Source organism: Canis lupus, chromosome 7, assembly GCF_003254725.2.
Source record: "Canis lupus dingo isolate Sandy chromosome 7, ASM325472v2, whole genome shotgun sequence".
NCBI lineage: Eukaryota > Metazoa > Chordata > Mammalia > Carnivora > Canidae > Canis > Canis lupus.
In genome coordinates, this window is record NC_064249.1 from 77,414,399 (window position 1) to 77,441,957 (window position 27,559).

General features: G+C 46.8%; 1 protein-coding gene and 1 long non-coding RNA gene across 4 annotated transcripts in view; both read left to right on the forward strand.

Annotated features, from left to right (window-relative positions):
* IMPA2 (inositol monophosphatase 2) overlaps positions 1-27,219 on the forward strand; it is a 45,482-nt gene extending 18,263 nt beyond the window's left edge. For all 3 annotated transcript variants that reach the window (XM_025429561.3, XM_025429562.2, XM_025429560.2), the window contains exons 3-8: positions 5,921-6,025; positions 9,204-9,249; positions 11,375-11,483; positions 24,241-24,349; positions 25,092-25,243; positions 26,670-27,219. In XM_025429561.3, the coding sequence (XP_025285346.1) occupies positions 5,921-6,025; positions 9,204-9,249; positions 11,375-11,483; positions 24,241-24,349; positions 25,092-25,243; positions 26,670-26,785 (637 nt within the window). In that variant the 3' untranslated portion in view covers positions 26,786-27,219. The remainder of the gene's footprint in view (positions 1-5,920; positions 6,026-9,203; positions 9,250-11,374; positions 11,484-24,240; positions 24,350-25,091; positions 25,244-26,669) is intronic.
* LOC125755355 (uncharacterized) lies at positions 6,140-8,671 on the forward strand. Its single transcript, XR_007411681.1, has 2 exons — positions 6,140-6,349; positions 6,586-8,671. It is a non-coding gene; the product is annotated as an uncharacterized LOC125755355 (long non-coding RNA).
* Positions 27,220-27,559: the final 340 nt, after the last annotated feature.

Below are 27,559 nucleotides of genomic sequence, written 5' to 3' on the forward strand. Positions count from 1 at the left end.
CTCCTAACTGGTTAGGTCATCTCAGGGTCACCAGCTCTCCCTTCAAAATTCTCTCTGCCAATGGGTCGTGTTTGTTTTGTTTTGTCCACAACCTTTGTGTGTGAGCGTCTGTTATTTCCTATTTCCTTATTCAGTGTGAAGTCAGGATTCCTGACATCTGTTGTAATATTTTAGAAGCTCGGAAATGTTTATGATTTTTTAACTTTTTGAAACATGAAGTTAAATGGGAATGTCAAGCGAATTCTATAGATTGCTTTTATTCTTTGAGAGGGAAAGGCCGCAGTAACCAAGGAACTGTTTCTAGTTGAGGAGCTATTTTGGTACTTGAGGTTTCTGTGGTACTGGCCCAGGTGGCTGTGGCGGAGGCAAGGGCTGGCTCAGCTCTGTGGAGTCCTAGTAAAGCCCTGGAGGTCGCCGCAAGACCAGACGTAGTCATCGGGCTCCCGGCAGGTTTCATTTAGATCACTCTGGACAAACCAAATTCTGAAACGACATACACATTGTGTGTGTTGGCAGCAGTGGTTTGGGTCCACTCTTGTGTCAATATGGGACATGGATTCCATTTGACAAAGTGTATTTAAATATTCATTGCTGCATATCCCGGGACAAATATGTTCTATGAGTGATCGAAACACCTCCCCCAGCAACGCCGCTCCACCCTGCAGCCTGGATTCCCCAGAGGATCACCAAACTTTGAAGCTCCTTTGGAAAACCATTGACCCAGAGCACTGGCCCTCACCCAGGGTGTGTGCCAGGCCCACCTGGGCTTCTGTAGTCGGCTAATGCCAGGCCTCCATCTCTGAAAGAGCCCTGGGAGAGTCAGATGCACACACCTGACCAGGTATCTGTGATTTAGAGTGGTACTTCCCAAAGTGCCAGTCGGGCTGTGAGGGATGAGATGCGGCTGCCCCATGGTCACCCCTGGCTCTTTGCCACTTGCTTCTCAGCTCTGAGGGCAACACCAGGACCCAGAGAAAGGCTGGATGTCCTTCTTCTACTCTGTTCAGTTTGCCTAGAAAACTCAAATAGATAAAATAATTTTTCAACATATCTATGCCAAGTGTGGTGTGGTTTTTTTTGCCAATGACTAGGATTCAAAAGAATTTGGGAGGATTTAATTATGATTTAAATCATAGACAAATTGATGAATTTGCGATGAGAAAACTGCATACACATTGTAAAATAGCATACTGTAAGCTTTCTGTATTCAAAGTATTTACATATATCCCTTAAACAATGAATTAGCATAAATTTGCCTATCATCCTTTTTTTAGGAAGGACTCCGTGTTATTCTGAGCTTATGCCAGTCCCCATTTTTAGTCATTTATGAAATAATATTAACGATTGCGACTGTTTTATTTTGAATAAAATAAGAAATAACCTGGTGTAGGCTTCCTGTTATTTATTTGTTTGTTTGTTTGTTTGTTTGTTTGTTTGTTTATAAATATTTTATTTATTCATTCATGAGAGACACAGAGAGAGAGGCAGAGACACAGGCAGAGGGAGAAGCAGGCTCCATGCAGGGACCCTGATGTGGGACTTGATCCCTGGACTCCAGGATCACACCCTGGGCCGAAGGCAGGTACTCAACCACTGAGCCACCCAGGTGTCCCTGCTCCCTGTTTTATTATCTTATTGTACTCATTTGTGAAATCCAAAGTCTGGGTCCCCAATCTGGGAGACAGGAGTATGCTAAACCAAGGAACTGTAAGATTTCCATTTACTACTGCCCACAGCTTTGGCAATTCACCCTGGTTCCTGGGATCTCAGCCTCCTCCTCTAGGACTGAGGCACCCAGCCAAGGTCATCCTGTGGTGGTAAAGACATAAAACAAACGAGCAGGTCCAGGTTGACAGTTAAAACCCAGTATTGGCATTGACCACATTAGCCCGGTCTCCATCCAGGCCTGCCTTTGTGGGGTGCCTGAACCTGTTTCTAGTTGATGATTTTGACTCAGATCCAAGTTCTGCAACTTTGGGAATGTTCAGTAGTATCACCAAACCATATTTATATACACGTTGTCCATGTCCCTTTTGTCTGGGTTAGCAGAGGCAAAGGGAGGAACTAACTGCCCAGGACACCTAGCTGCCTCCTCTGTCCTGGCCTGGGCTCCCCTTTGCAGGCACGGCCTTGTCTATCGTGGTGACTCCTATGCCTTGCAGCGTGCCCTCTGTGCCCTGGACTTGGAAAAAATACGTTCCTAGCCACCACCGGCTATACACTTGTTTTCCACCCCTTTCCCACTGAGTTTTGTGCTGGGCACTCATGTCATCAGACAGCGGAGCCTGCTGCGATGCTGGCCAGGCCCACGAGCATTAACTGGCTCCCTAGTGAACTGCAGGGTGACCTTGACCTTGTCACAGAGTAAACAAACCAGCCAGAGAAAAAGGCCTCCATGCACTTGGCCGTCAGAATTATAAGAAGGGTTTGTTAGGACTATAAGGAAAAAAGAGTAGTTAAATTATGCAACAGAATATCATTCTCTTACCCTGCTTTGAACCTTGCCCCAGGGGCTGCTTTCCTCTTGTATGTTAGATAGGCTTGTGAAAGGGCCCTTGAGCTCCCTAAATTTAGGCACGTGGATTTTTTTTTCTATTGATGTTATGGATCTTATGTAGCTGTCCAAATGCTTTTATTAAGGTCTCTGTTATTTCGCACGTCCATCTGCAGAGAGCTGAAGAATGGTCTCGCCCATCCTGTAGGTGCTGGCTCCCCACAGCGAGAACAGTCAGGTTTCAGTGAATAAACTACATCTCTCCTCACATAACAGGGAGGTATTTTTGGTGCCTCAGAAGAGTCAACACAGTCCAGGGCCCTGCCCCAAAGTGCCACGCACAGGTGCAAAGCAAATAGCAAGATGACGGACACTCCTTCCCCTCTGTTGCCCCGGGCAGCTGAGTAGAGAAGAGAACTCTTGGGTGTGAATAATCAGTCAACTGCTGGGAAAGTCCAGAGCTCCGTGTGATTTCTTTGAGTGCTTATCGGAAATGCTGTGCAGAACAAAAGCTGTGTCAACAGAAGCATTGTGGGTGCTGCCTTCCCCGGGCCGCCTGGTGACCCTGTCGACCATGTCGGTCCCACCTGTTGGGCTAGTGAGCCAGCAGCCCTCCTTGCCTGTGTGTCCTAGGAAGCCCCGTTGGTGCACTGCAGGCTGTGCTACCTGACGCTTGTGTTAGCTGCCAGTCCTGTGAAGACTCCCCTCTTCCTTGCCAGGAGACCCCAGCAAGGGCTCCCCCCAACTCTAGTAGGTACCAGCTTCCCACTTAAATCAGGTTCAAAAAGAAATAAAACTCCACATTCCTCCTCAGCTCCTGGGAATTTTTCTTTGGATGTGAGTCACTTCCATTTCTATCTTGACCTCACTGCTTTATGGACCTTGTGCCCAATTTAAGATTTGGCACCTGATCCCTGTCTATGTGTGTTTTTAGGGTGTGATCCCTTTTTCTTTTTTTTTCTCATCCTTTTTTTGAAATTTATTTATTCATGAGAAGCACACAGAGAGAGGCAGAGGCACAAGCAGAGGGAGAAGCAGGCTCCCTGCAGGGAGTTCAATGTGGGACTTGATCCCAGGACCCCAGGATCACGGCCTGAGCCACCCAGGCATCCATCCCATGACCCCTTTTTCTTTAGAAACATAATCACAAGTCATGGCATGGGAGGAAAATCATGTAGCTATAGAAGAAGACATTGAAAGGAGATTTAATTCCTTGTCTTTGGCCAAGAAAACTGACAGAGCTAATGCCTTGCGTAATCATCAGTGATTCTGCATACCCATCACCTGCCTTCCTGCTGCAGTCAGGAGTGCAGGCTTCACTGCCTGGCTGCATCCTGCCCAGGTTGGCTTCTCTGACTTCATGTCCTTCATCACGCTCTGTCTACCATCTAGACCTGCCAGCCTGGATCACAGGATACAAATGACCCAAACCCCGAGGAGGGCGAATGATGGTAGGGAGGCAGTTCCCAGTGGAGGAGGGGAGGAGGGGACCAGAAGCAAACAGAAGCTAGAACTGGCGTCCTATGCATCTCTAGATTGTAGGCTTTTGGTTGCAGACTGTGCTCACCCAAGCGTTTTCTGCACGGGAGCCATTTGTTGGGATATGGATTTCTCAGGTGTCTTACTTCCCCATCCCTGGTGCTCTGGCTCTCCTGCATGGGTTCTCCAGGAGGCCGCACCTGGGTGGAGGTGAAATACATAACCTGAAGATGATACATGTCCACTCATCATACACACTGACAGATTTCAGATCCTTTATCAGACAGAGGGGGTAGATGGTTGTGTGTGTACACATAGGGCATGAGTTTCCTGATGTGTGGAATGGGAAAGGTGGTCCCAAATGAATTATGGGACATGTGACAGTGCTGTAGTGATGAACAGGGACGTCACAACGCATGGCACTGGTTCTTCCCTCTCAGTGTTGCAAAGACAACACTTGAGATGTAGCCAGTGGGAGTTAAGGAACTTCATAGCTTTTTGAAATTGCATTTAATTTCAATTATTTAATTTCAAACAGCCCCATGTAGCTAGGTGGTACCACATTGGATGGAGCACTTCCAGAGGTTTCTAGCCCAGTCTTTTTACTGGCAGTACAGTATCCATCTCATCTGCAAGCTTATTGTTGCCACATCTTAGGATAGGCGGTTCCTCTGAAGAAAGTGGTTCTGGGAGCATTTCGAGGCCCAGCAGGAGGGCCCCACTCTGGCCTTGTCGGGGGCTCAGCAGCTGCCTGATGGCCACAAGTGACAACACACCAGATACCAGCAGGAGGACAGAAAATGTTTCTTGTGTTTCACTCATTTATCCTTCTTATAAAAATATACTGCCTTCAGGTCTCCTTTTTCTCCAGTATAGACATGGACATAGCATTGAGAAGCTAATGGAAGGCTCTCCACAAGGCCTTGGGTTCACACATAAGCAGGTGTTTGCTCAGCACCTGCTGTGGTCTGGGGCCTGGTGCGACAAGGCGGTACAGGGGCAGAGGCCCCCCCTCTTAGTGGACCTGGGTTTGTTACATGAGTCATGGCCCAGACACTGTCATGTAAGCTTTGGATAGGGATGTGTTTTCCTTGTTCAGGTTCCTGACGGGAAATAGCCTGCTAAGTGTGGGTGGTCCCAAAGGGGCTTGTCTACAGAGGACTAATTATAAAGGAGGGGGCTGGGAACGGGGTCCACTGTAGCTGGTACAGGGCAGTATGAGCCTGAGTGCTGGGCTGGCCCTGTTCCTACAGGCTGTGTGGGTACCAGAGCATGAAGGGGAAGATGTGGCCTACTGAGGGGCTCGTAGGCCAGACACCAGGACGGAAAGGGCCTCTGAGGGGATACGGCTGCTCCTTTTTGAGCCTGAATGGTGGGCAGTTACAGTTGTCACCTTGTCTTCAGTTCAGAGGAGGCCAGGCTGCAGACAGACCTGGAAGTGTCAGCTATAGGTGACATCGAGTGCCTCAGGTCCAGTGAAGCAGTCCACCCCAGCCACAGCACTACCGACGGGAAGCTAAAGCCGCCGGAGCCCTGGGCCCTGCACCCTGGCCAGCCTTCCTCTATCATTTGTCTTCAACCTTTTCTCTTCCAGACTAGAGTGAGAGCAGAGTTTAGCTTTGCCTTAAAAGGTCTGTTTCTTTATTTTCTTAGTGTCCTTTATTCTTGTATTTGTTCGCCTGGCCCCCTCCCATGCCTTGATGTTTTCCCAAAACTCCTGCATCAAGGTGTCACTTCATGTTTTCTAAATCCTTCTGAGCAGGTAGGCCAGCAGACAGATCGAAAAATAGATGGGCTTTTACAGAGTCGGCCTGTGTTTGACCTAGAGAAACCATGATGAAATCTCTGCTGTGTCTGCTTTGTCTTTGATGGGACCGGAGGCAGCTTGAAGTACTTTGTGTTGAGTTCTTGGTGAGTTTTCTCAGGCTAAGCTCCTGCCCGCCACAGGTTCATTGCAGAAGAATCTGCAGCCGCTGGAGCCAAGTGCGTGCTCACCCCCAGCCCCACCTGGATCGTCGACCCCATTGATGGCACCTGCAACTTTGTGCACAGGTGAGCATAAGCATGGGTCACCCCTATTCTGGTCCTAACCCATCCTCTTCTTTTTTTTTTAAGATTTAATTTATTTATTCATGAGAGACACACAGAGAGAGGCAGAGACACAGGCAGAGGGAGAAGCAGGCTCCATGCAGGGAGCCCGATGCAGGACTCAATCCCGGGACTCCAGGATCACACCCTGGGCAGAAGGCAGGTGCTCAACTGCTGAGCTACCCAGGCGTCCCATACCTGTCCTTTTCTCTAAGACTGTCTTCCAAACAGCATTTTTTGAGGGAGGAGTATATAAACCTCTAGTAGGTTGATGGTCTCATTAAAAAGGTAATCATGGGGATCCCTGGGTGGCGCAGCGGTTTGGCGCCTGCCTTTGGCCCAGGGCACGATCCTGGAGACCCGGGATCGAGTCCCATGTCGGGCTCCCGGTGCATGGAGCCTGCTTCTCCCTCGGCCTGTGTCTCTGCCCCTCTCTCTCTCTCTCTCTGTGTGACTATCATAAATAAATAAAAAAAAAAAAATAAAATAAAATAAAAAAAAATAAAAAAAAAAAAAATAAAAAGGTAATCATGTGTTGATCTTTTTTATTTTTAGTTCATTTATTTTTTTAAAGGTTTTCTTTATTTGAGAGTGTGAGAGAGAGCACGAGCCAAGGGGAAGGGCAGAGAGAGAGGGAGAAGCAGAATTCCCACTGAGCAGGGAGCCCGATGTGGGGCTCAATCCCAGGACCCTGAGATCATGACCTAAGCCAAAGGCAAATGCTTCACTGACTGAGCCCCCCAGGTGATCCTGTACTGATCTTTTTCAAAAAGGTATTCCAGCGTAGGTGAGATGCTCTCACAGTATATAGGAAATACTCATTTGTTTAAAACTATTGTGTTTGTCAGCTTTAAAATGTTAACGTTGAATGAAGAAGGACCCCTTAAGAAAGCCCCTGGAGAAACAAGCATGTAGCAGCCGCAGGAGCCCGGGTGTAGACAGCAGCACCTGAGGGTTGGCGCTCCAGGGCTGCCTTTGGGGATGAGAGCAGACCTCATGCAATCACGAGGCGGGATGAGGAAGCCCCCACTGGCAGCGGGCCAGGCCTAATCTGACTGAGCAAATAACAGCCAAAAGCAGTAGGTTTTCAGGAGGTCAGAGATGTCCTTGGGGAGAGGAGAGGAGAGCTGCAGAGCTCGGGGAGGTGATAGGGACGTGGCCTCTGCTTGGGAAGCTCTGCCCAGTGGGGCGGGCATCAGAGCTGTGCAAGGACACGGGAGCAGCGAATGTGATGTGGTTTCCACAGATGGTTGCTTCTCCGACACGAACACACGTCAGGCCTCCTGGAGAGCTGGTTGGCACAGGCTCCAGCCCCCTCCAGGCTGGGCAGCCCGGGGCGTGCATTTCTCACAGGCACGCAGCCCAGACGAGGGGCGCAGGACCACATTTTGTAAGCCCCTTCTGCAAGTGGCTAGGAAATACTCCGTTTCCCAGAGTAATGTGAAAAAGCATGAGCACAGCTGGAATGGGGGGGCTTCGCTTCCAGTGCTGTCCTCAGTGTCTTGCCTCAAACAGCATGTTTATGTGTAAGTGTGTAAGGTAATCCTGATCCATCGTGTTAATCACCGCCCTTTCCTCAGTGGGGGCTGTCTTGAGAGTTTAATTTTTTTTATTTATTTTATTTATGATAGTCACACACACAGAGAGAGAGAGGCAGAGGGAGAAGCAGGCTCCATGCACCGGGAGACCCACGTGGGATTCGATCCCGGGTCCCCAGGATCACGCCCTGGGCCAAAGGCAGGCGCCAAACCGCTGCGCCACCCAAGGATCCCGGTTCTGCCCTTCTTACACTTACACCAGGGATCCCTGTCTTGAGAGTTTAGTCTGTGGTGCCCACACATTGCCTTTTGAGGCAATGGAAGAGTGCCATCTGCTGACAGCAACGGCATCAACAGACTCCTTTGAACTGCAGCGTGCCCACTGCCCCACCCTGGGTAGCGATTCCGCCCCACCCTGGGTAGCGATTCCGGGGACCCTCAGGTCTCCCCTCATAGGCGTGTGGTGCTGAGTGAAGCTGCCCTTCCGTCTGGCTTGTCACCTCTGTGTGCCATCCCTGGGCCAGGGCAGGCTGAGCCCTGAAACGTGCTGGAGCCCACACATCCACCTGTGGGCCCTGGTGGCCCCCAGGCACATGGGACCTGGGGACAGACAGGCAGCTAGGAGAAGAGTGTCATTTGGAAACCAGCTGTGGTGCTGGCGCTCAGATTCCAGAATACCTTCAAAGGGCCGCAGTGTCGCAATTCTCATGGCCCAAGGACATCAGAAGCCTTTGGCCACGGCAGCTCAGATGGTTCCTGTTCGTTCTTGTGTCCAACAGCGTCAGGGCTGAAGCAGGTGGGAGAGAGCTTTCCTGGGTATGAAGTGGAGCCTGGCGTGTGGTGTGCTTGCTCAGCGAGCCGACCACCGGTGACCGTGCTGGCTGCCACAGCCTTGGTCAAGGCTCACCTCCGGGCAGGCCTACTCTCAGAGCTTCCCTGTGGGTGAGTGGACCCACCTTCTCCTCCCTGCTTGCTGCTAAGCTCTGAGCCTCACATAAGAGAGAGATTATTTCAAAGGGGTACAGCAGCGGCAACAAAATCACAAAATAAAAACCACATACCATCTCCAATGTCACAACCTGCCTCCGATGGCTCTGGCGGTTGGCTGCCTGAGAGCTCACTCAGAAGACAGGGTGAGGAGGGGTATTGTCACGCAGACTTGGCCTCTGCATGGAGGCTGTGATGCCGCATCCTGAGGGCCTGAGGGCCTCTCCTCACCAGGGACATGGGTCTGGCCTTTTCAGAGTCTCTACTGTCCTTTTACGTCTGGAAACCAGAAAGCTGATGACTCAAGTCCCTCTCGACTGGGTACCTGATGGTGATAGTTGGATCACATCAGTCTTGCATGACTTTCAGAATACTGCTTTCTTTCAAGGCTGACTATCACACACCCCACAGTCTGCTAAGCCTGTTTGTCTTGGAAGCAGTTAGCGAAATTGTGGGAAGTAATTTTAAAAAAAACAAACAAACCCACCCACAGTGTAGAAAGGTCCTTCTGTGCTTTCAGTGACAATACTGCATAGCATACTGCACACAGGCTCCTGAGAGTTTACGTGAGACCCATTTCTGTTTTAGAGTGTGAACCATTCTGTTTTTCTTTGCAGATTTCCCACTGTGGCAGTAAGCATTGGATTTGCTGTAAACCAAGAGGTATGCAGTGGATGGGTCCCCCAGCCAGGGCTCCTGAGCCCCTTGGGCCTGGCTTAGTATTGTCCTTCAATACTAAGGGGGTTATTGGGTTCAACCCTTATACTCCTATTTTTCTTTGTCAAGTGCCTTAATCATGACTAGTAAATCCAAGCATCTGTTTTTCAGATATGAGAAAGTAAACAAATGAAAGCTGATTTGGGGGGTTGTGGGTTTGGAGCTCTGTGGCCAGCCCATCCCCATGGTGATGGGTCCTTGTTTCCACCACACTCTTTCTGTGATGCTGCTGGAGAAACGTGGGAGGGAAAGTTCTGAGCAAATGGTCCACGTTAGTGTCCCTCCAACCCCTGGGGCATGTGACCTGGTCACACACAGAAGAAAGTCCTATTTTTGGAGGACGTTTTGAATCCCAGTCTTTCACCAGTTCTTCGTCTTTCCCTGGCTGTTAGCATGAGAACATGGCTGCTTCAGGGTTCCCATCGCCCTTGCAGCTAAGCAACATCGTGGGACCTGCATAAAGGGCATTAATCAATTTAAGCAGTAATGCTTCAGAAAGCCCTCACTTCTGTGTGGCCACCACAGTTATATTTAAATAGGACTGGGGGTTCAGCATTTTCCAAAAGCAGACCTCGCCTAGGGCACTGTTTCCTCGCCTTCCTCCTCAACACTAACATCCACTCCCTACCTAGCATGGAGGCCGAGGGAAGTTCACACCTGTGTAAAAGTACTTAGGGTGAAGATAGGTAAAAATTTTAATATCAAAATCTCATTAAGGAGTCAAATGCTCTCTTGTTTCTCTGTTAGGTGTCATTGAGACCAATTAGGAGTTGAGCTGTAAGCTCCTGGGGTGACGCTCAGCTCACAGGGCTCATGACCACATGTCCATAACTGGGCAGGGAGGACAAAAATGCTGTGGGTGGGCAAGGTCTCTGATGGCAAGGCCTGCAGCGCTAGTGAGCCTGGTGTGAGTGACTGCATGCAGGTGGGCTGGCCATGTGGAGGGTTCTCCTCACCCTTCCTTCCTGCTAGCAAAGACCTCCAGGCCACCTTACCACCCGGGGGGCACAGGTCTAGAGGCCTACCTGGTTCTAGGGGAATCCCCTTAAAGCCAGGGTGGTGGGAAGGAGGGAAGATAATTAAGCATTGCTGGAAGGCTGATCCTCCCCAGAAATAAACCCTTTTCCTGCATTGTTGAGGAGTCCATTCTACTGTGGTCGATCTCACCCCAGGCCAGCTGAAACTCTCCCAAGAGCCTTGGGCTGGGTCTCTCTTCATTTTCCAGAGAGATGGAAACATGGCCAGCCCCTAGACCACACGAGGTTGCTCTCATTAACCCTGACTAGTGATGAGTCGGTAGAGGAAAGAAAAAACACATGAGAGAAGGCCGCATTTTTTCCCCATCCTCACCTTTTAAAAAAATTTTTTTACTTGTACTGTTTCCGATTGGGAGGCTGCTGTCCGCCCACTCCGTGCCGGGCACCCCTCCTTGGTGAATCACCTCCTCTCCTTGGCTCTTCTTGAGTTCTGATTCCATAAGCTTTACAGATGTATTCTTCATTCTTCACTTGTCAGCAGCTTTGAGGGTTCCTTGTGGGGATGCATGAGTCACAAGTAGCCTTCCCCAGCCCCCAAAACATAGGCTTTTCTGAAGAATTCAGCTTTTCAACAACTTTCAGTTACTAATGCTTGATTATGAGGTTAATTTTTTAAAAAGATTTTGTTTATTCATGAGAGACACACAGAGAGAGGAAGAAACACGGGCAGAGGGAGAAGCAGGCTCCATTCAGGGAGCTGGATGTGGGATTCGATCCCTAAACTGGGATCATGCCCTGAGCCAAAGGCAGACACTCAACCAACCACTGAGCCACCCAGGTGCCCCTTGTAAGGTTAATTTTTAATAAAGTTATATGAGTTTTAATATATGTTTAAGTATGTTATTTTCATAAAGACATGTGCTTTCATGTCCAGTTTTGAACTCAGACACTATTTTTTTCAATCCCCTTTGGAAAAGGAGTTTCCATCATATTGGTCATAACACCTCGAATCCTTCCCCTTTGAATTACTGTGTTATTTTCTGTGTCAAATAAGTGAAGCACTTTTGTTTTCCATCCTGCCCTGCACCCCGCAGCTTGAATTTGGAGTGATTTACCACTGCACGGAGGAGCGGCTGTACACAGGCCGGAGGGGCCGGGGCGCCTTCTGCAATGGCCAGAGACTCCGGGTCTCTGGGGAGACAGGTGGGGCTTCACGCGGCTCGGCTCATTTCAGGTTGAGAAGTATGAATGGAAAATGCCCAAATCACCATTCTGGGAAGGACAGCGCTGGAAATCTCCTGCTGAGGCTTCAGTTCCTTTAGGGACATTGCGTCCCTGAGGAACTGGAAATCCAGCCAGGTCTGTGTCTCCATGTTTTTGCGGATGTGGCCAGGAGCTTTAAATAGCCTCACTCTGCTTTACATGCACATCTTTAATCTTTAATGCTCAAAGAACCCCAGGCCCCAGTACACCTTGGCCTCTAACGATCCAGGGACAAGGCCAGAGTCGGAAGGCCGCCTCTGCCCTCAGAGCATCCAGGTGGGTGTCAGGCATCCCAACATCAGCAGGGCGGCTCCCCCAGGAGTGTCTGGGGCTCCCTGGGTGTGGAGTGTCCGCAGTCCGCTTCAGTTTCCCTGAGAAGACGGGTGGCCCTAGGAGTGAGTCGTGTAAATAAGTGATGTTTCCACATACTACAGCTGTGTCACTGTCAGTGTCATTCCTCAAGGACACCCAGTAGCTTTTATAAAGCAACTGTGGTTGTGTTAAGCTGCACATAACTACATAATATTTTGGGGGTTTGGGGGGTCTTTTTTTAAAAGATTTTATTTATGTAGTCCTGAGAGACACAGAGAGAGAGAGAGAGAGAGGCAGAGACACAGGCAGAGAGAGAAGCAGGCTCCATCCATGCAGGGAGTCCGATGTGGGGCTTGATCCCGGGTCTCCAGGATCATGCCCTGGGCTGAAGGCGGTGCTAAACCGCTGAGCCACACAGGCTGCCCCATAACTACATATTGTTAACAGTAGGCCAGTTAGGTTTTTCAGTCTTTTTGGCCTTTCTTTCACACTGATTAAGTTGGGGATATTTTATCTTGTGGTGGGAGAGGCACTATACTCTAGGGGCAGAAATAAAGAGCCCCAGCCTCAAAGCAGCTAGATAGGAGAAGACTTTGAAAGCTCCTGCATCTCCATATTTGGGCCTGAAAAGGTAGAAAGCACAGTTCCTGCCAACTTCTCACTTGCACTTTTCTGCAGTGGGACCTCATGTGGTATCCTTCCCCATCATGGCTGCAGTCTAGGGTGTCCGTGTACCCTCTTTTTTCATTCTTCCTTTTCTGCCCTTTCTTCCTCCCTGGATGACGTCCACGTGCCTAGATGGCCTATGAGGCAATGAAAGGAGTAAGGTATGTCCATGCCTTCCAGGTGAGACCTGTAGTCTGGTGAGAGTGTCGACAAGCAAGGAGCCCGGGTGGGTGGGTGGGGGACAGGGGCCCCGTGTGCCTGGAGCCAGCAGCCCGGCGCAGTGGAGAGACTGAGGAGGTTCCCTTGGGGGTCCCTGTGAGTCACTGAGCATGCCTAGTGGAAGGGGCAGGGGAAGATCACATGAGGCTTCAGACAGAGGTGGGACCAGCAGGACACACTAACCAGTTACCACTTCTGAGTCCCACAGAGATTCCAGGACAGACTCCAGCCTTGCCCCATGCCCCCCTCTCCCAGAAATGTTTCGTTTGGCTGCATGAGAAGTAGCTTTAATTGTAGGTACTCATGCCAAGAGGTAAGCACTCAGGCCAAGTTGTGTAAGTCAGTAGTGAGGAAACATGTCATTAAACACGCTTATGTGAACTTTGCTCTATATTCCATTTGATCAGAACACTCAGCTTCATTCACACACACTTGGCTTCCTGGGCAGCTGCCTGTGTGGCTCAGGCGTGCATGACAACTTCACGTCCTCCACAGGGCTCTCAGACCCACATGGGCAGGGACTTTGGGTCACCTCTGCATTTGGCCCAGCATCGGCCCTCTAGTCCCATGCAAACCCTGTCATAAACTCCTTCTGCCACACAGCTGGGCTCCCATCTTCACGTCTCTCAAATTGCCCATCTTCTGGAGCTCAGTTTTTAGAAATTCTCACTAAAAAGAGCCTGATGTGCTGCTTTCATTGCTGAATGTTTTGTACTGTGAGGTAACGATTTCTATGGAGACGATGGAGCAGACCCCACAGCACAGTCGATGGATGTCATGCAGACCTGGTTTCAGTCCCAGTTCTCTCACCCACCAGTGCTGGGAGCTGCTCAGTTAGCCTCCTGAACCTCTGTCCTCGTGTGGTAGGTGGGGTGATGTGAGGAGTAAACTGAGGAGTAAATGCAGTTCTGCGAGAGAACGCTCAGTGATGTCCCAGGTACGTGGCATCCAATAGTGAGAGTTGTTATCAAAGAAGAAACTTCAGTCTTTGCACAAGATCACTAACCCCCATTGGTAAGATCAGGACACATTTCTAGGGGAAACAGGACACCCACCATTCATCTTTCTCTCTCCTTTCCTTGCTCCTATTACACCTTTCCCAATGGCTTCTATTCACAAGGTAAAAAGCAAATAGAACAACCCTGGATGGGGTAAAGGATTGAGGCCAGAATTTCCTTAGTACTTTTTTCTTCACATCCCACCATGCAGAATTTCAAACGTGTATGGTAGAAAAAGCAGTGAACCCACATGACCCACTGTGTGTCCAATATTGTCAGCTCACAGCCAACCCTGTGTCAGCCAACCCTGCCTCATCCATAGCACCACCCTGTCCTCACCCTGCACTTCAGTATGGATAGCTAAAACATACACAGATTCTTTGAAAAGCATAACTCCAATACCAGTAACACACTGTTTTAAAAATTATCAGTTATCCCTAAAGTTAATAAATACCCACTGTTCAGACTTCCATTAGTCTTATCCTGTGGAAAACAGCCCTTCAAAGCCTCATTCTGAGTTCTCAGGGCTCCTGGGGGCTCCTGGGTCAGTCTTTGTTGCTCAGTGTTCTCAGTGGACACAGCTAGGAAGTTGTCTTTATTTTTTTTTTTTCTTATTCTTTTAAAGATGTTATTTATTCATGAGAGACACACAGAGAGAGGCAGAGACACAGGCAGAGGGAGAAGCAGGTTCCCTGCAGGGAGCCCCATGCCAGACTCCATCCCCAGGCTCACACCCTGAGCCAAAGTCAGGCGCTCAACCACTGAGCCATGCAGGTGTCCCGGAAGTTGTCTTTAAATACAAAAAACATAAGTTCATACTGGGGTTTTCAGTTCATATTCATGACTACAAGGCTCTCTACTCTTTGATTTATGTCTCTTCTCCCTGTGCTGGAACCCTCTTGTGCCCTGACACTGTGAATGATAAATTTAGTAATGTCCACACAATCACTTTTCCTCTTTATCCGACAACATACACCAGTTACAGTCCCCGAATAACAATACTAGCCCACTGTCAACAAACCATTACCCAAAGCAGTTGGAAGGAGTGTTGTGTTGTTGGTCTTCTGGAGCGCTTTTCATCCTAGTGTCCCACCAGGGTCTGGAGTCAGGATTGCTGTGAGAATCTCTGAAGTAGTTCCTGCTTCCCTTTCCTTATGCCACCAGCTGAGAATCATCACTTAGATACGTTTGTTTCACTTTGTTTTTAATTTAGGAAGATTAGTTTTTAAAAATCTATTTTAACTTGTAATTATAGAGAAGGGTACATTCTTACAAAGTCAGATCTATAAAACAAACTGTATTTGAAGAGGTTTAGCTTCTGTTTTGTCCTTTACTCTAGCCTCCTCCTTCCCCTAGAGATTACCATCTAAAAGTGGTCATTGTTCCATTTTTTATTTGGGGGGGGGGGGATGTATGTGTATTTTATATAAGCAGCTGGGGATTTTTTGGCTTCTATTCTCTGTTTTAGTATAATTTTTGGTATTTAGAAAGGTTTATATTTTTGCTCCAACGATTTCCTTTGTATGAAGATGTTTCCATACCATCCCTTGTCCTCTCTTTTGGGTTATTGTCTCTTGGTTCCCTATCAGTATTAAGTATCAGTAATACTTAAGTTAGCTTGTAACCTCTTCTTCCCCTCCTCATATACTCCAGTATACGATGAAAGCACAATAACCTTTTACTCTCAGTTATGACAAGGCAGTTGACTAGCTCATTCTACTAACCAAACCCTCTGCTGGTTCCCTTTCCCCCTTTGGATGGTTATGCTGCATGTATGTTGCCAGGGCAACCAGCCACCTGTATGATGCTCTTGCCCTAGGACTATCAGGGCATAGTCTTGGTTCCACAAATAAATTAGATTTAATACCCCCCACCAGTACTTTATGGTGATATAGCTCCAGTCGTTTTGATTGGGTGAAGTTAAAGCTCAAGCTCATTCATTAGTACAACATTTCTCAAATTTTTTGATCTTAGGACCAACCCACCCACTTAATACTAATGAAAAATTATTGAAGATCTCAGAAGAACTTTTGTTTATTTAAGTTATATCTATTGGTGTTTATGTATTTGAAACTGAAACAGAAACTCTTAAAATATTTATTTTAAAATAAACAACTCAAAACATGTTCACATGAATAGTGTATTTTTTTTTTTTAAGAGAACCATATTTTCGGGCAGCCTGGGTGCCTCAGTGGTTTAGCGCCGCCTTCGGCCCAGGGCATGATCCTAGAGACCCGGGATCAAATCCCACGTCAGGCTCCCTGCATGGAGCCTGCTTCTCCCTCTGCCTGTGTCTCTACCTCTCTCTCTCTCTGTTTCTCATGAATAAATAAATAAAATCTTAAAAAAAAAAAAAGAGAGAGAGAACCATATTTTCCAAAACAAAATAATTTTTCATGAGTGGGCTTGTTTTACATTTTTTCCAAATCCCTATACAATGTCTGGCTTAAGAGAGGACAACTAGATTCTCACATCTGCTTCTATATTCAATCTGTTGTAATGGGTTATCTTGTTGTGTGAAGATCTGGTCTTACATGGATAAGTAGTTGGAAGAAGGACGAGTGAGGAATATTTTAATAGACTTTTCAGATAATTGAAGATATATTTTTCTTTGATGCCAAACTCAAGAAGTGGTGGTTTCTTTTTTTTTTTTTTTAAGGTTTTATTTATTTATTCATGAGAGACACACAGAGAGAGGCAGAGACACAGGCAGAGGAGAAGCAGGCTCCTCACTGAGAGCCGGATGTGGGACTTGATCCCAGACCCCCAGGATCAAGCCCTGAGCCAAAGGCAGACGCTGAACTGCTGAGCGACCCAGGCGCCCCAAGAAGTGGTGGTTTCTAAAAGCTTAGTCACAGTGTGAAATCTACTGACATATCAATGAATTTTTTTACTCTGTGACCATGAAATCCCTTGGGCAGTCTCTTACTTTGAATGACTCTTTTGCTCATGAATGATTTTATAACATCATGTATTGGTCATTTGGGTAATATGAGTCCACTGAGATTTTCAAGCCCTTTTAAATATTGACCTATTTCATCTTAAAATAGTAGGAAACTCATATTCATTAGTATCACCACTCTTAGGAGAAATCTTTAAGTGTTGGGAAGGTGTCAAGCTTTTGGTGGTAGATATAAGTCTTCCCAAATTCTGATTTCCACTTGAAAGCTTGAATTTTATCATTGGCAATCTCAGCCATTGAAGTAATGGGCTCACTGCTTTCATTTTCAAGAAAATGTCTTCCAGATACCCAACTCTGAATAACTATTGCTCATTAAAACCCTTCATGTGTACTTCCCATTTCATCACATAGAATACTGAAAAGAAATGAGCCTAGGTTTCAAGCCTAATATAATTAATAATTTTTGCAGCTTTTTCATTCTTAAATAAAACTGACACATTTTCCACCAGAATGTGAGTGTATCAGAGAAGACTGCATTGACCACCGGAACAGGTGGTGCCCTGCCTCACTTTGTCTAGTCTGCACAAATGTTAGCACGGTGAAACAGGCAAATAATGCCTTAGTATTATTATGAAAATTATTTTAAGTTCACAGATTCCCGAAAGAAGCTCAGGGACCACACTCCCAGAACTTCTATTCCAGTTGGTTTCTCAGGAAGGCCTCCTGGGAATAAAAATCATCAACATCATCATCATCATCATCATCATCATCATCATCATCATCTTTTTCTGCATTCTTATGTGTCCAAAGCAGTTTATCAGTGGTCTTCATACTTGGAAATCCATTCTTCTGGTAATAAAACACATAGCTCACATTTTTGTGTGTTGACCATCTTAAATTGTCTCTGTCATCTCCTGGCACAACTATTTTGTTGAAAAGTCTGAAAACAGTTTCATTTTCTTTCCCTCATAAGGACTTCAGTTATTTGCTTGAATGCCCAAAGGATTTTTTTTTCTTTTTTCTTTAGAGTACAGTCATTTTAATAGAGTAGGTCTCAATGTTGTTTGTTTTCAGTTTCCAAAGCACATCGTGGTACACCATTTCAATGTGCAATTTCAAGACTTTTTTTTTTGCTTTCAGAAGAGTTTTCTTGAAGTATAGTTTTTAAGTATTTCTTCATTCCCAATTTCTTTTGCTTTGTTTTTATCTTCTGGGCATTCTATTGTAAGTATGTTAGATCTTCTCTACTTATCTTTTCTATGACAATTTTGCTTTAATCCTTTTTACCTGTTCCACCAGTTTTTTTGGTTCTCCATTCCTTTCTTTCTTTTAAAAAAGACTATTTATTTATTTATTTATGAGAGACACACAGAGAGAGGCAGAGACACAGGTAGAGGGAGAAGCAGGTTTCCTTCTGGGAGCCTGATTCAGGACTCAATCCTAGGACCTGAGATCTTGACCTGAGCTGAAGGCAGACGCTCAACTACTGAGTCACCCAGGCGCCCCTGCCCTCCATTTCTTATAAAGCACTGTTTATGTATTCCTTGTTCCTTTGATTTAATCTTCTTTGCTGAAATATTTTCTTTTCCAATTCTTCCTGAGTTCTGTCCCTCCACTTTCTAGGTAGGCTGGGTTTTTTATGTATTCTTAATTTCTTTACTTATTTTCCTACATAACGTTCCTTGTTTTGTGGACAAATCTTGCAGTCGTTGATTGATGGAGACATGTTGTTCTTCTCCTTACTCTTTTCATTTTTTTTTCCCATGTAAGTGTGTGTGGGATTCACTATCATCCTTTTTAATTACTTATTTCTACTTGAAATCTGTATTCCTGAAATTGAGAGGGGCGTGTGGAAGGTTATGGGGGGGGAGGAGGGTAATTCAGGACATTTTTTTGTGGCTTTTTCTAGTTCTAGAGTTCCCTCTTCTGTTGTTTTTGTGAAGTGTTCAAAAACTTGGCCTTAGCCTTACATATATAGATATTTTGGCTTTGTTCCCCTCCTTAACTGTTACTTGGATCTTCTCTTTGCCTCTATTATTCTTAGTAGCTATTGGTGATTTTGAGGTTCTCCTGTTTTGAGGTACAACAGATGCTCAGCGTTTCTCTCTTCCTCCTGATGCCCCATGGTCTTGTAGCTGTTGGAGGTTTGTCCTGCCCACTTGAGTTTTAGGGCTTGCATATGCCTTGTGGATATATATATTTTTGTAGATGTCTACAGTTGTGCTTTTTTTGCTCTCTTAGTTCTATTTTTATCAGAGGGGGTTTGGATAAGTTAAAAACTATGTGGCCATTACAGAGGTTTCCAGTTCTTTCCAGTTTTAAACAATACTTTTCCCCCCTCAAATTACTTGTTTTTTCCCCGCTGAGCAAGGAACCTAACACAGGACTCTACCTCACGACCCTGGATCATGACCTGAGTTGAAGGCAGATGTTTGACTGAGCCACCCAGGAGCCCAAATTACTTATTTTTTAAGAACAAGTTTTAAAATATTTTGAAACATTATATTGAACTGAAAGTCAAATACTATAATATTTACCATTTTATTTATTTATTTTTAGAGAGAGAGAGTGTGCACACACATGCAAGGGGTAGGCAGGGGAGAGAAAGAATCTTAAAAACAGGCTCCATGCCCAGTGCAGAGCCCAACTCGCAGCCTGATCTCACAATCCTGAGATCCTGACCTGAGCCAAAATCAAGAGTCAGAAGCTTAACTGACTGAGTCACCTGGGCACCCCTAAAATTAACCGTTTTAAAGTGAGCCATTCAGTGGTTAGTACATTCACAGTGCTGCACATTTGCTTGGCTTCAAGTTCTAACCCTGTGCCCACGGAGCCCCTTTGCCCTACACTCTGTCTCTCCCCAGTCCCCCCAAAACCACCAACCTTCCACTTGTCTAGTACTTAGTTTTTATCCTAGTATTTATGTTTTTAAGTTAAATGAAACTTTTATTTTCATATGACTAGCTGTTAACAGTTCCTAAGAAGTCTGAATTAGGACATGTATGTAAAAGTGCACACTGGTGTAAGCGCTGTCACGGTGGAGCTCTGTGTTCAGTAAAAGCACTTTGTGTTTATAGGGGATGTTTCCCAGACTTTAAAACATGATCGCCTCCTTTGAGGAGTACATATGAGTACATATTTCAGGGTATACAAATGACTTGCTTCTCTTAAGACAACATCACTCTTTGATACTTGGGATATTTTAACTTTGCTCAACCAGAAGAGTTTTCAAACTGTTGGAAATCTATTCATGGACAACATTTTTTTTTCATCCTAAAATCTGTTGAAAAAATATACAGAGATGCCCTACTTCAGAATGTATTGGATTTTTTATGGTGGTAAAATATCTATAACAAAATTTATCATTTAAAATGTGTAATTTAGTGGCATTAATTACATTTACAATGTTTTCCAACCATGACCATCTATTTCCAAATTTTTATCTCTCCAAATGAAGCTGTACCCATTAGGCAATAACCCCCATTCCCCCTACACACATACTCGTGAAAGCACAGAATATTTTAAATTAAAAAATATATACATTACCAGGGCACCTGGGTGGCTCAGTGGGTTGAGCATCCATCTGACTCTTGATTTCAGCTCAAGTCATGGTCTCAGGGTCCTGGGATTGCCCCCCACCTTGGCCCCATGCTCAGTGGGGAGTATGCTTGGGATTCTTTCCCTCTCCCTCTGCCCTTCCCTCTGTGCTCTCTCTCTCTCTCTCAAATAAAAAAGTCTTTGGGACACCTGGGTGCCTCAGCAGTTATGTGTCTGCCTTTGGCTCAGGGCATCATCCCGGTCCTGGGATCAAGTCCCACATCGGGCTCCCTGCAGAGAGCCTGCTTCTCCCTCTGCCTATGTCTCTGCCTCTGTGTGTCTCTCATGAATAAATAAATAAATCTTAAAAAAAAATAAGTAAAACTTTAAAAAATACATATGTATGTTAGCATTTGATTGAGCTAAAATATTATGGTAAATATAGTATAAGGGATCATAAATTGCAAAAATAGTGATTATGGATAACTAGAAATAATCATAAGATGTTCAGTAGAGGAGATTGTTTTATCTGTGGCAAAATGAAACCCTTAGAAAGTATTTTGCCTGTAAGTGGCAGCACTCAGGCTTCCTTTTCCCTTGTTCTTGATTTCATTGTGGGGGGAAGAATAACAGCCGATATCTAGATTGCAGTTAGAAGAAGTGGAAAGAACTGGACACAGACATATCTCTTCACAGATTTAAAAACTATGAGAAGAAATGCTTTCTTTCACATAATCCTTGGACAAGCTTGAGTTTAAGCCTGGGCCTCACTACCTAGGCCACATGACCTCATACAGGTCACTTCTCCAGGCTTGATTTCCCCATCTGTGAAACAAGGGCAGTGCAATAGTAAAGGCAAAAGAGGAATAGAGGCATAAATGTATCATAAGTGTAATGGAGGGATGGAGACATAAGTAGGAAGTGCTTAGCACTGGTCTGTGTGGAACAATTAGGAGCTTGGTGAATGGGAGCTACTGTTTCCACACTTTGCTTAGTTTTCCTTTGTGAAATAGCCTTCACTTAGTCTGAAACCACCTACCCTTCCTGGACTAGCCCTGCATGTAGGGGTGTCTGCTTGTCTGGGCTGGCACTCCAGGGATTTTCCTCTCCACTCACCCTACAGCCACCACATCCCTCTGATAAGGACAGATTGGGCTAGGCCTTGGCCTGAACAAGTAGTCACATTTTTTCAATGAGGTATAATTGCCATATAGCATTATGTTTCAGGTGTACAGGATCATGATTCAACATTTGTATATATTGCAAAATGACCACCATAGTAAGTCTAGATAACATCCAAGTAGTCACGTCTTATGAACCTGATTTTTAAAAAAGTAAGTGCTTATCTCCCTGTCGAAATTGCTTGGGCTTTCTAGTTCCTGGAGGGAAAATGTCAGTGTCTTCCTTAATATCCTCCCAGGGTGACTGAGATCCTGGGGCCAGGAAATGCTTTGTATGTAGGGATTATTCATTCTCTTGATCTTAGCTCTCTGAGGGAAGCAGTCTTTAAGTATATACCATGGAGTAAGGGATAGTGTTAGGGTCTTGCAAATAGTACAGAATCATACCTTAGTGGGGAGGGGGACCATGGTCCTGCTGATACAGCTTTGGGGGGGGGGTGGAAAAAAATTATTGAAAGCTAAAATACACATCCTCTTTGGTTTAGAAATCCCACTTCTATCAGTCCATCCTGAAAACCACCACTATGAGTGCACAAATCTATAGAGAAAAAGAGATAGCATTGTTTATAACAAGAGGAATTAAGGATGTTTACCTGAGGGGGGGTTGAAGAACCAGCGGCAGTTCTTCCATCACGTGGAGCAGCACGCAGTCCTCACAAGTACGGAATGGTGAAGAAGGATGTGCTTGATACGTTGTGTTATCAAAAGAGCAAGTAACAGAATTAACTGTTTTTAAAAATACAGTGTGTGGGTGTAAGGTTCGAGGTTAGCTAAGGAAATCAGAAGCAAGATCAGGCAATGTGCCCTGCCGCTTCACTTCCTTTTTCCTCCTCGGCCTCCCGGAGGGACAGCTCATCCTTTTTTAATTTAACAGTCACTCCCCAAATTTCAGTATGTTATCTTTCAATGATGTTTTGAACGAAAATATTGATCATTCAGAATTCACCCCCCTCCACGAAAATAGTGTCATCCTTAGTGATTAGATTCTTACACTAGCCACCCAAATTCTACTCGCCTCAAACGTGCCTCTCATACATTTAAAAATATTACTAATTGAAGAAATCAACCCAAACAGGAAGACTCTTAGCAAAGTTTCCTTAGTGCTGGTGTCTGAAGGAAAGTGCTCGTGGCTTTTTCAGTGACTATTTGTTGAGCCCTCACCCTCACCCTCCACCCCCAGCCCCCCCTTCTGTTGAGGTCAGTTTCCTCAGGGGCCTTGCTTCCCTCTGCCTCCGCCCCCCTCCCCGGGATAAATACCTTCTGGGTTTTGCAGTCCAGAGAGGGAATTAGGAGGGAGCTGGGGCAGTGACCTGTGCCCTGAGATCTGAGCAGTCACCCTGAGACCCCTGCTGTGGGCAGAGCCCCTTGCCTGCTCCCTGGACAGGCAGGAGACACGTCGTTAGCTAGGCCATGGTGCTGCTGTGCCAGGCAGGGAGTGGTCCACACCTTGTCTCCTGGGCACAGGACCTATGGTGGGGAGCCAAGCGATTTTCAGAAAGTGGTTTATTATTTTTTTTAAAAGATTTTATTTATTTATTCATGAGGAACACAGAGAAAGAGGAGGCAGAGACACAGGTAGAGGGAGAAGCAGGCTCCATGTGGGGAGCCCGATGTGGGACTTGATCCTGGAACCCCAAAATCACACCCTGAACCGAAGGCAGGCTGATGCTCATGCGCTGAGCCACTCAGATGTCCCTGTAGTGTTTAAAGTAGAAAATGAAAGCCTCTCGCATAAGAAAAGGGGGAATGGATATAGATTCCGTCTGAGAGGAGATGGCCCCCTCATGGTCATCCAGCCCCTCGGGGAAAGACTTTGCAGGGAAAGACTTTGCAGGTGTTGACATAGGATGGGCCCCTTGAGTGACAGAACTTGTGGAGTGTTTCCTCCACATGGAGGGCCTTCCTTCTGTCATCTGAACACCGTGGTGTGGCTGACTGCTCAACCAGAAGGCCTGACAACACATGACAGGATAAGTGTGGTTGTGTTTGGGCGGGTAGCAAAGACAAACCGCCTGTGAGTCAGGTGCGGGAAGGGAGCTCAGGCATGTCCACTGGCACCCTTGGGCCAGCTCCCTGCTCCTGTCCTGGAACCGAGTGCTTGGCCTGACCTGCCCGCCACTCACACTGAGGTGGCCGCACTGCCACGGTATTGGTGGGGTCACTCCTGACAACTCCCTTTCCAAAGTCTCCTTTAAAAGTTGCTTTCTCTGCAGGGATATTTCCATCTTCATGATCGTAGCAGTTAGAGAAAGGTTTTTAGGTTTTTTTTGTTTTTTAAGATTTATGTATTTGAGAGAGCGAGAAACCCAAGCTGACTCCACACTGAGCAGGGAGCCCGATATGGGGCTGGATCTCACCACCCTGAGATCAGACCTGAGCTGAAAGCAAGAGTCGCACACTTAAGCAACTGTGCCCCCAACAGGCCCCTAGAGAAAGGTTTTTAAAGACAGATTTCTAAGATGAGGCTTTTTTGGTCTTTCACACATGTGGGTGGTCCCAGTTTGGAGTCATTTTGTTTTTATTTATGACTGATGATGATTTTCACTAGCCACCTGACTCTTCCAGGTTCTTCAATGCTAACTATCCCTGAAAAGAAAGAGAACTGAGAATCTGCTCCCTCTGAAATCTGAAACAGAAAGCAGCCTTAAAGGAATGAGGATGGAATAGTCAGGTGCAGGTTTTGTTGACTTCTCTTTACCGTGTCCTTAAGTTTCAACACAGCTGTCAGAAGAACTTCCTAACATAAACCTCTCAACAGATGGTGCTCGTTCTGACTGGATAGGAGAGGCCAATACCTGAGGTTTGCTTCACAGGGTAACCTGACTATTCAGTTAGAACCGAGACTTGATTTTCCTGATCACGGGATATTCTTTCTACTACAGATATCTCCAAGGCCTTGGTTCTAACGGAAATTGGCCCCAAACGTGACCCAGCCACTCTGAAATTGTTCCTCAGCAACATGGAGAGGTTACTGCACGCCAAAGCTCATGGGTATGACTTCTCAGTTCCTGGGACACCCCGGAGCCAAAAAGGAAAGTGCCAAACACACAGGCTTGCTCTCAGCTCCCCCAAGGAAAGAGGAGAAGATCCCATGGGAGGGGTGATGGCCCACCGGTGCCCCATGTGGAGGCTGGGAGAGCCAAGTGATGTTCATGGGCCGATGTGCTACCTCATGCATCCAGCTGTTAGGAAACAGATGGGGGCTTTTGTTCTTTTCCAAGCAGCGCTTCCAGAATCCAAGTGATGGATCTTCAGGCACCCAACCAGTGAATCCTGTGTGGACTTAGAACCCTTCATAAATGACATCACTCCAGCAAACATTTAGGAAAAATAAATCCAAGTCCAAGTGGACCTGCCCTCGTCTCCCATCCTCCCTAGGTCTATGCTATACTAGCCACATGAGGTGATTTAAATTTACATTAAAGTTTAGTAGAGTTAAGACTTGAGTTCTTCAGTTGCAATAGCCACATTTCAAGTGCCCAACAGCAACCAGTGGCTAGTAACTTCCACGGTGCAGAAGGTTTCTATCCTCACAGAAAGTTCTCTTGGATGGTGCTGCTCTGCACCCCAGATCTTGAATCTAGAGCTTATTAGAGAAGCCCTGTGGCTCATTTTTAATGACTGGGAATGTCCAGTAGAGGGGTGATGTTGGATGACGTCAGCTATTTAAGAGAAATCTGGCTTGCACACAGTGCCACTCACAGGAATGTTTGCCCTCTTCCCTCTCCTCCAGGGTCCGAGTGATCGGGAGCTCCACCTTGGCGCTCTGCCACCTGGCCTCGGGGGCCGCGGATGCCTATTACCAGTTTGGCCTGCACTGCTGGGACCTGGCTGCTGCCACAGTCATCATTAGAGAAGCAGGCGGCATTGTGATGGATACCTCGGGTGAGCCCCTCTGACCTTCGGTCTGTTGTCCATCCCCAGGGGAATGACAACAGAGACTAGACCCAGTAATGCCACCAGACCCAACGTCCCCCAGTCCAGACCCCGCAATACCACCAGACCCAACGTCCCCAGTCCAGACCCAGCAATACCACCAGACCCAACATTGCAAGTCCAGACTCCGCAATACCACGAGACCCAACGTCCCCCAGTCCAGACCTGGTAATACCACCAGACCCAGCATCTCCCAGTCCAGACCCAGTAATACCACCAGACCCAACATCCCCAGTCCAGACCCCACAATACCACCAGACCCAATGTCCCCAGTCCAGACCCTGCAATACCACCAGACCCAACATACCCAGTCCAGACCTGGTAATACCACCAGACCCAACATTCCCAGTCTAGACCCAGTAATATCACTAGTTGCAATGTCCCCCAGACTAGATCAAGTAACACCACGAGACTCAATGTACCCCCTAGTTCCTCAGAGTCTGTTGATGAAAGACCATGTGAGGATATTGGGAAAACAGGGGGCCAGTGCTTTCTCAGCTTTCCCGCCTTCCTATTCTATGCCTCTAGGCTGGAAAATAGACCCCAGGATCAGGATATGGCCAGAGAGTAGCAACACCACCACTGTACACTTACATAACATTTGACAGACTTCTAGAATACACATTGTGACCACCAAATCCTGTGAGATGAAGGGGAAGATAACACCCCTCACACCCTGTAGCCCAGCATGGGGTCAGTGTGGTCAGCATGGTGTACAACACAAGCACTCTGTGACCGTTTAAGAGAATGGACCCATAAAGGTGACCTGTTCTTCTACTTCAAAGTCATCATGTCCCAGTGACTGACCCCCCTGGGGGGAGAATCCCGTAGCATATCTGCCCCCCCCATAACTCTGCTTAACTTCAGGCAGACCTCTCATCTAATATTTAGGAACAAGGAGTCTAAGACCAGGTGAATCTTTTTAGATCCCATTGTCTAGCTATTTAGTCACAACTTGTTAGGCAGCCTACATCGGGTCACTGCTCAGATGGGCCCCACCCAGACCTGCTCAGTTGGGACTTCCATCACATGGGGTCCCCGATGCCACCCAGGCAGCAGGTGTCTGAGAACTCCTCTCTGCTATATCTTGGTCTAACTGATCCTGTGAACCTCAGTCCTGATGGCTAGACCTCAGCCTATATCCCCCCCAGCACAGCCTCGACTGTGCTCTTTCGCTCTTGTGGGAGCAGCAGAGTGGAGGCTGCGAGGCCACGCCCGCACCTCGGCCAGGCTCACACCTAGACCTCACCCTTTGGTCCCACCTCCAGCCTGGCCCAGGAGTTTGTTTTCCTTGGAATGTGTGTGTGCCCAGTCCTCATTCAGGACTGTTCTGGCCCCTCCAGTAACTCAGGTGCCCTCTGTTCTCTGTCCTCAGGCGGACCTCTCGACCTCATGTCTTGCAGAGTGGTTGCTGCGGGCACCCGAGAAATGGCAACACTCATAGCTCAGGCCTTGCAAACAATTAACTATGGGCGGGATGATGAGAAGTGAAAGGGAGCAAAGGGGCCGAGAACTGCGACCCAAGGCCGGGGCCTTCCTGGGACTGTGGGGGCTGGTGGCAAGCCCCAGGGACGAAGCTGCCTCTAGCCGCCTGCACACGTCCTGCGTCTCTGACCACCGCCAGAGGGAGGTGTTATGCTCAAGCATGTGGCTTTCTGGGTAAATCCACGTCTTTCACCGGGACTCGGTGTTTAGCTGGTGTCTCTTCTTGATCTCACATAGCCTTTGTCAGGTTAGTACCAGTTCTTCTGTCAGGGCCAAGACCCAAATCTTGTATGGTGTACGTATCGAAAATTCAGTTTCAACTTTTTTTCCTCCAGAATGCAAATCTCAGGTAATAAGGCTTTAGAACTGCTGATAAAGTGGACTTGTTCTCAGGCCCTCCCCCACGGTACTTCGGAATGCAATAAATCAAAATAATGGCACTCTGCTTATCTGTTTCCCTCCATGAATGTGTCACCTCTTTCCCCAAATGACCCACAACCCTCCACAGCTGTAGATGCAGGCTCTTGGGGAAAGTTCTCATATTAAAGCCCAAAGTTGGCAGTGTTTGCTGTCTGCTGCCTTTGGTAAGCACTGTGAAAACTATTTCAGTAATTATCATGTGTGTGTTAGTAGGTAAAGTATGGCATATGAAAATTTTAGGAATTTATTTGAACATAAATCAACTCAAATCAAGCGGCACCAAAGAGAAGAGGCTGGAAGCACTCTGTCCACGGCAGCAGGGGAAAGCTTTTATAGAGAAAAGGCGAAAGCAAAGTAAGA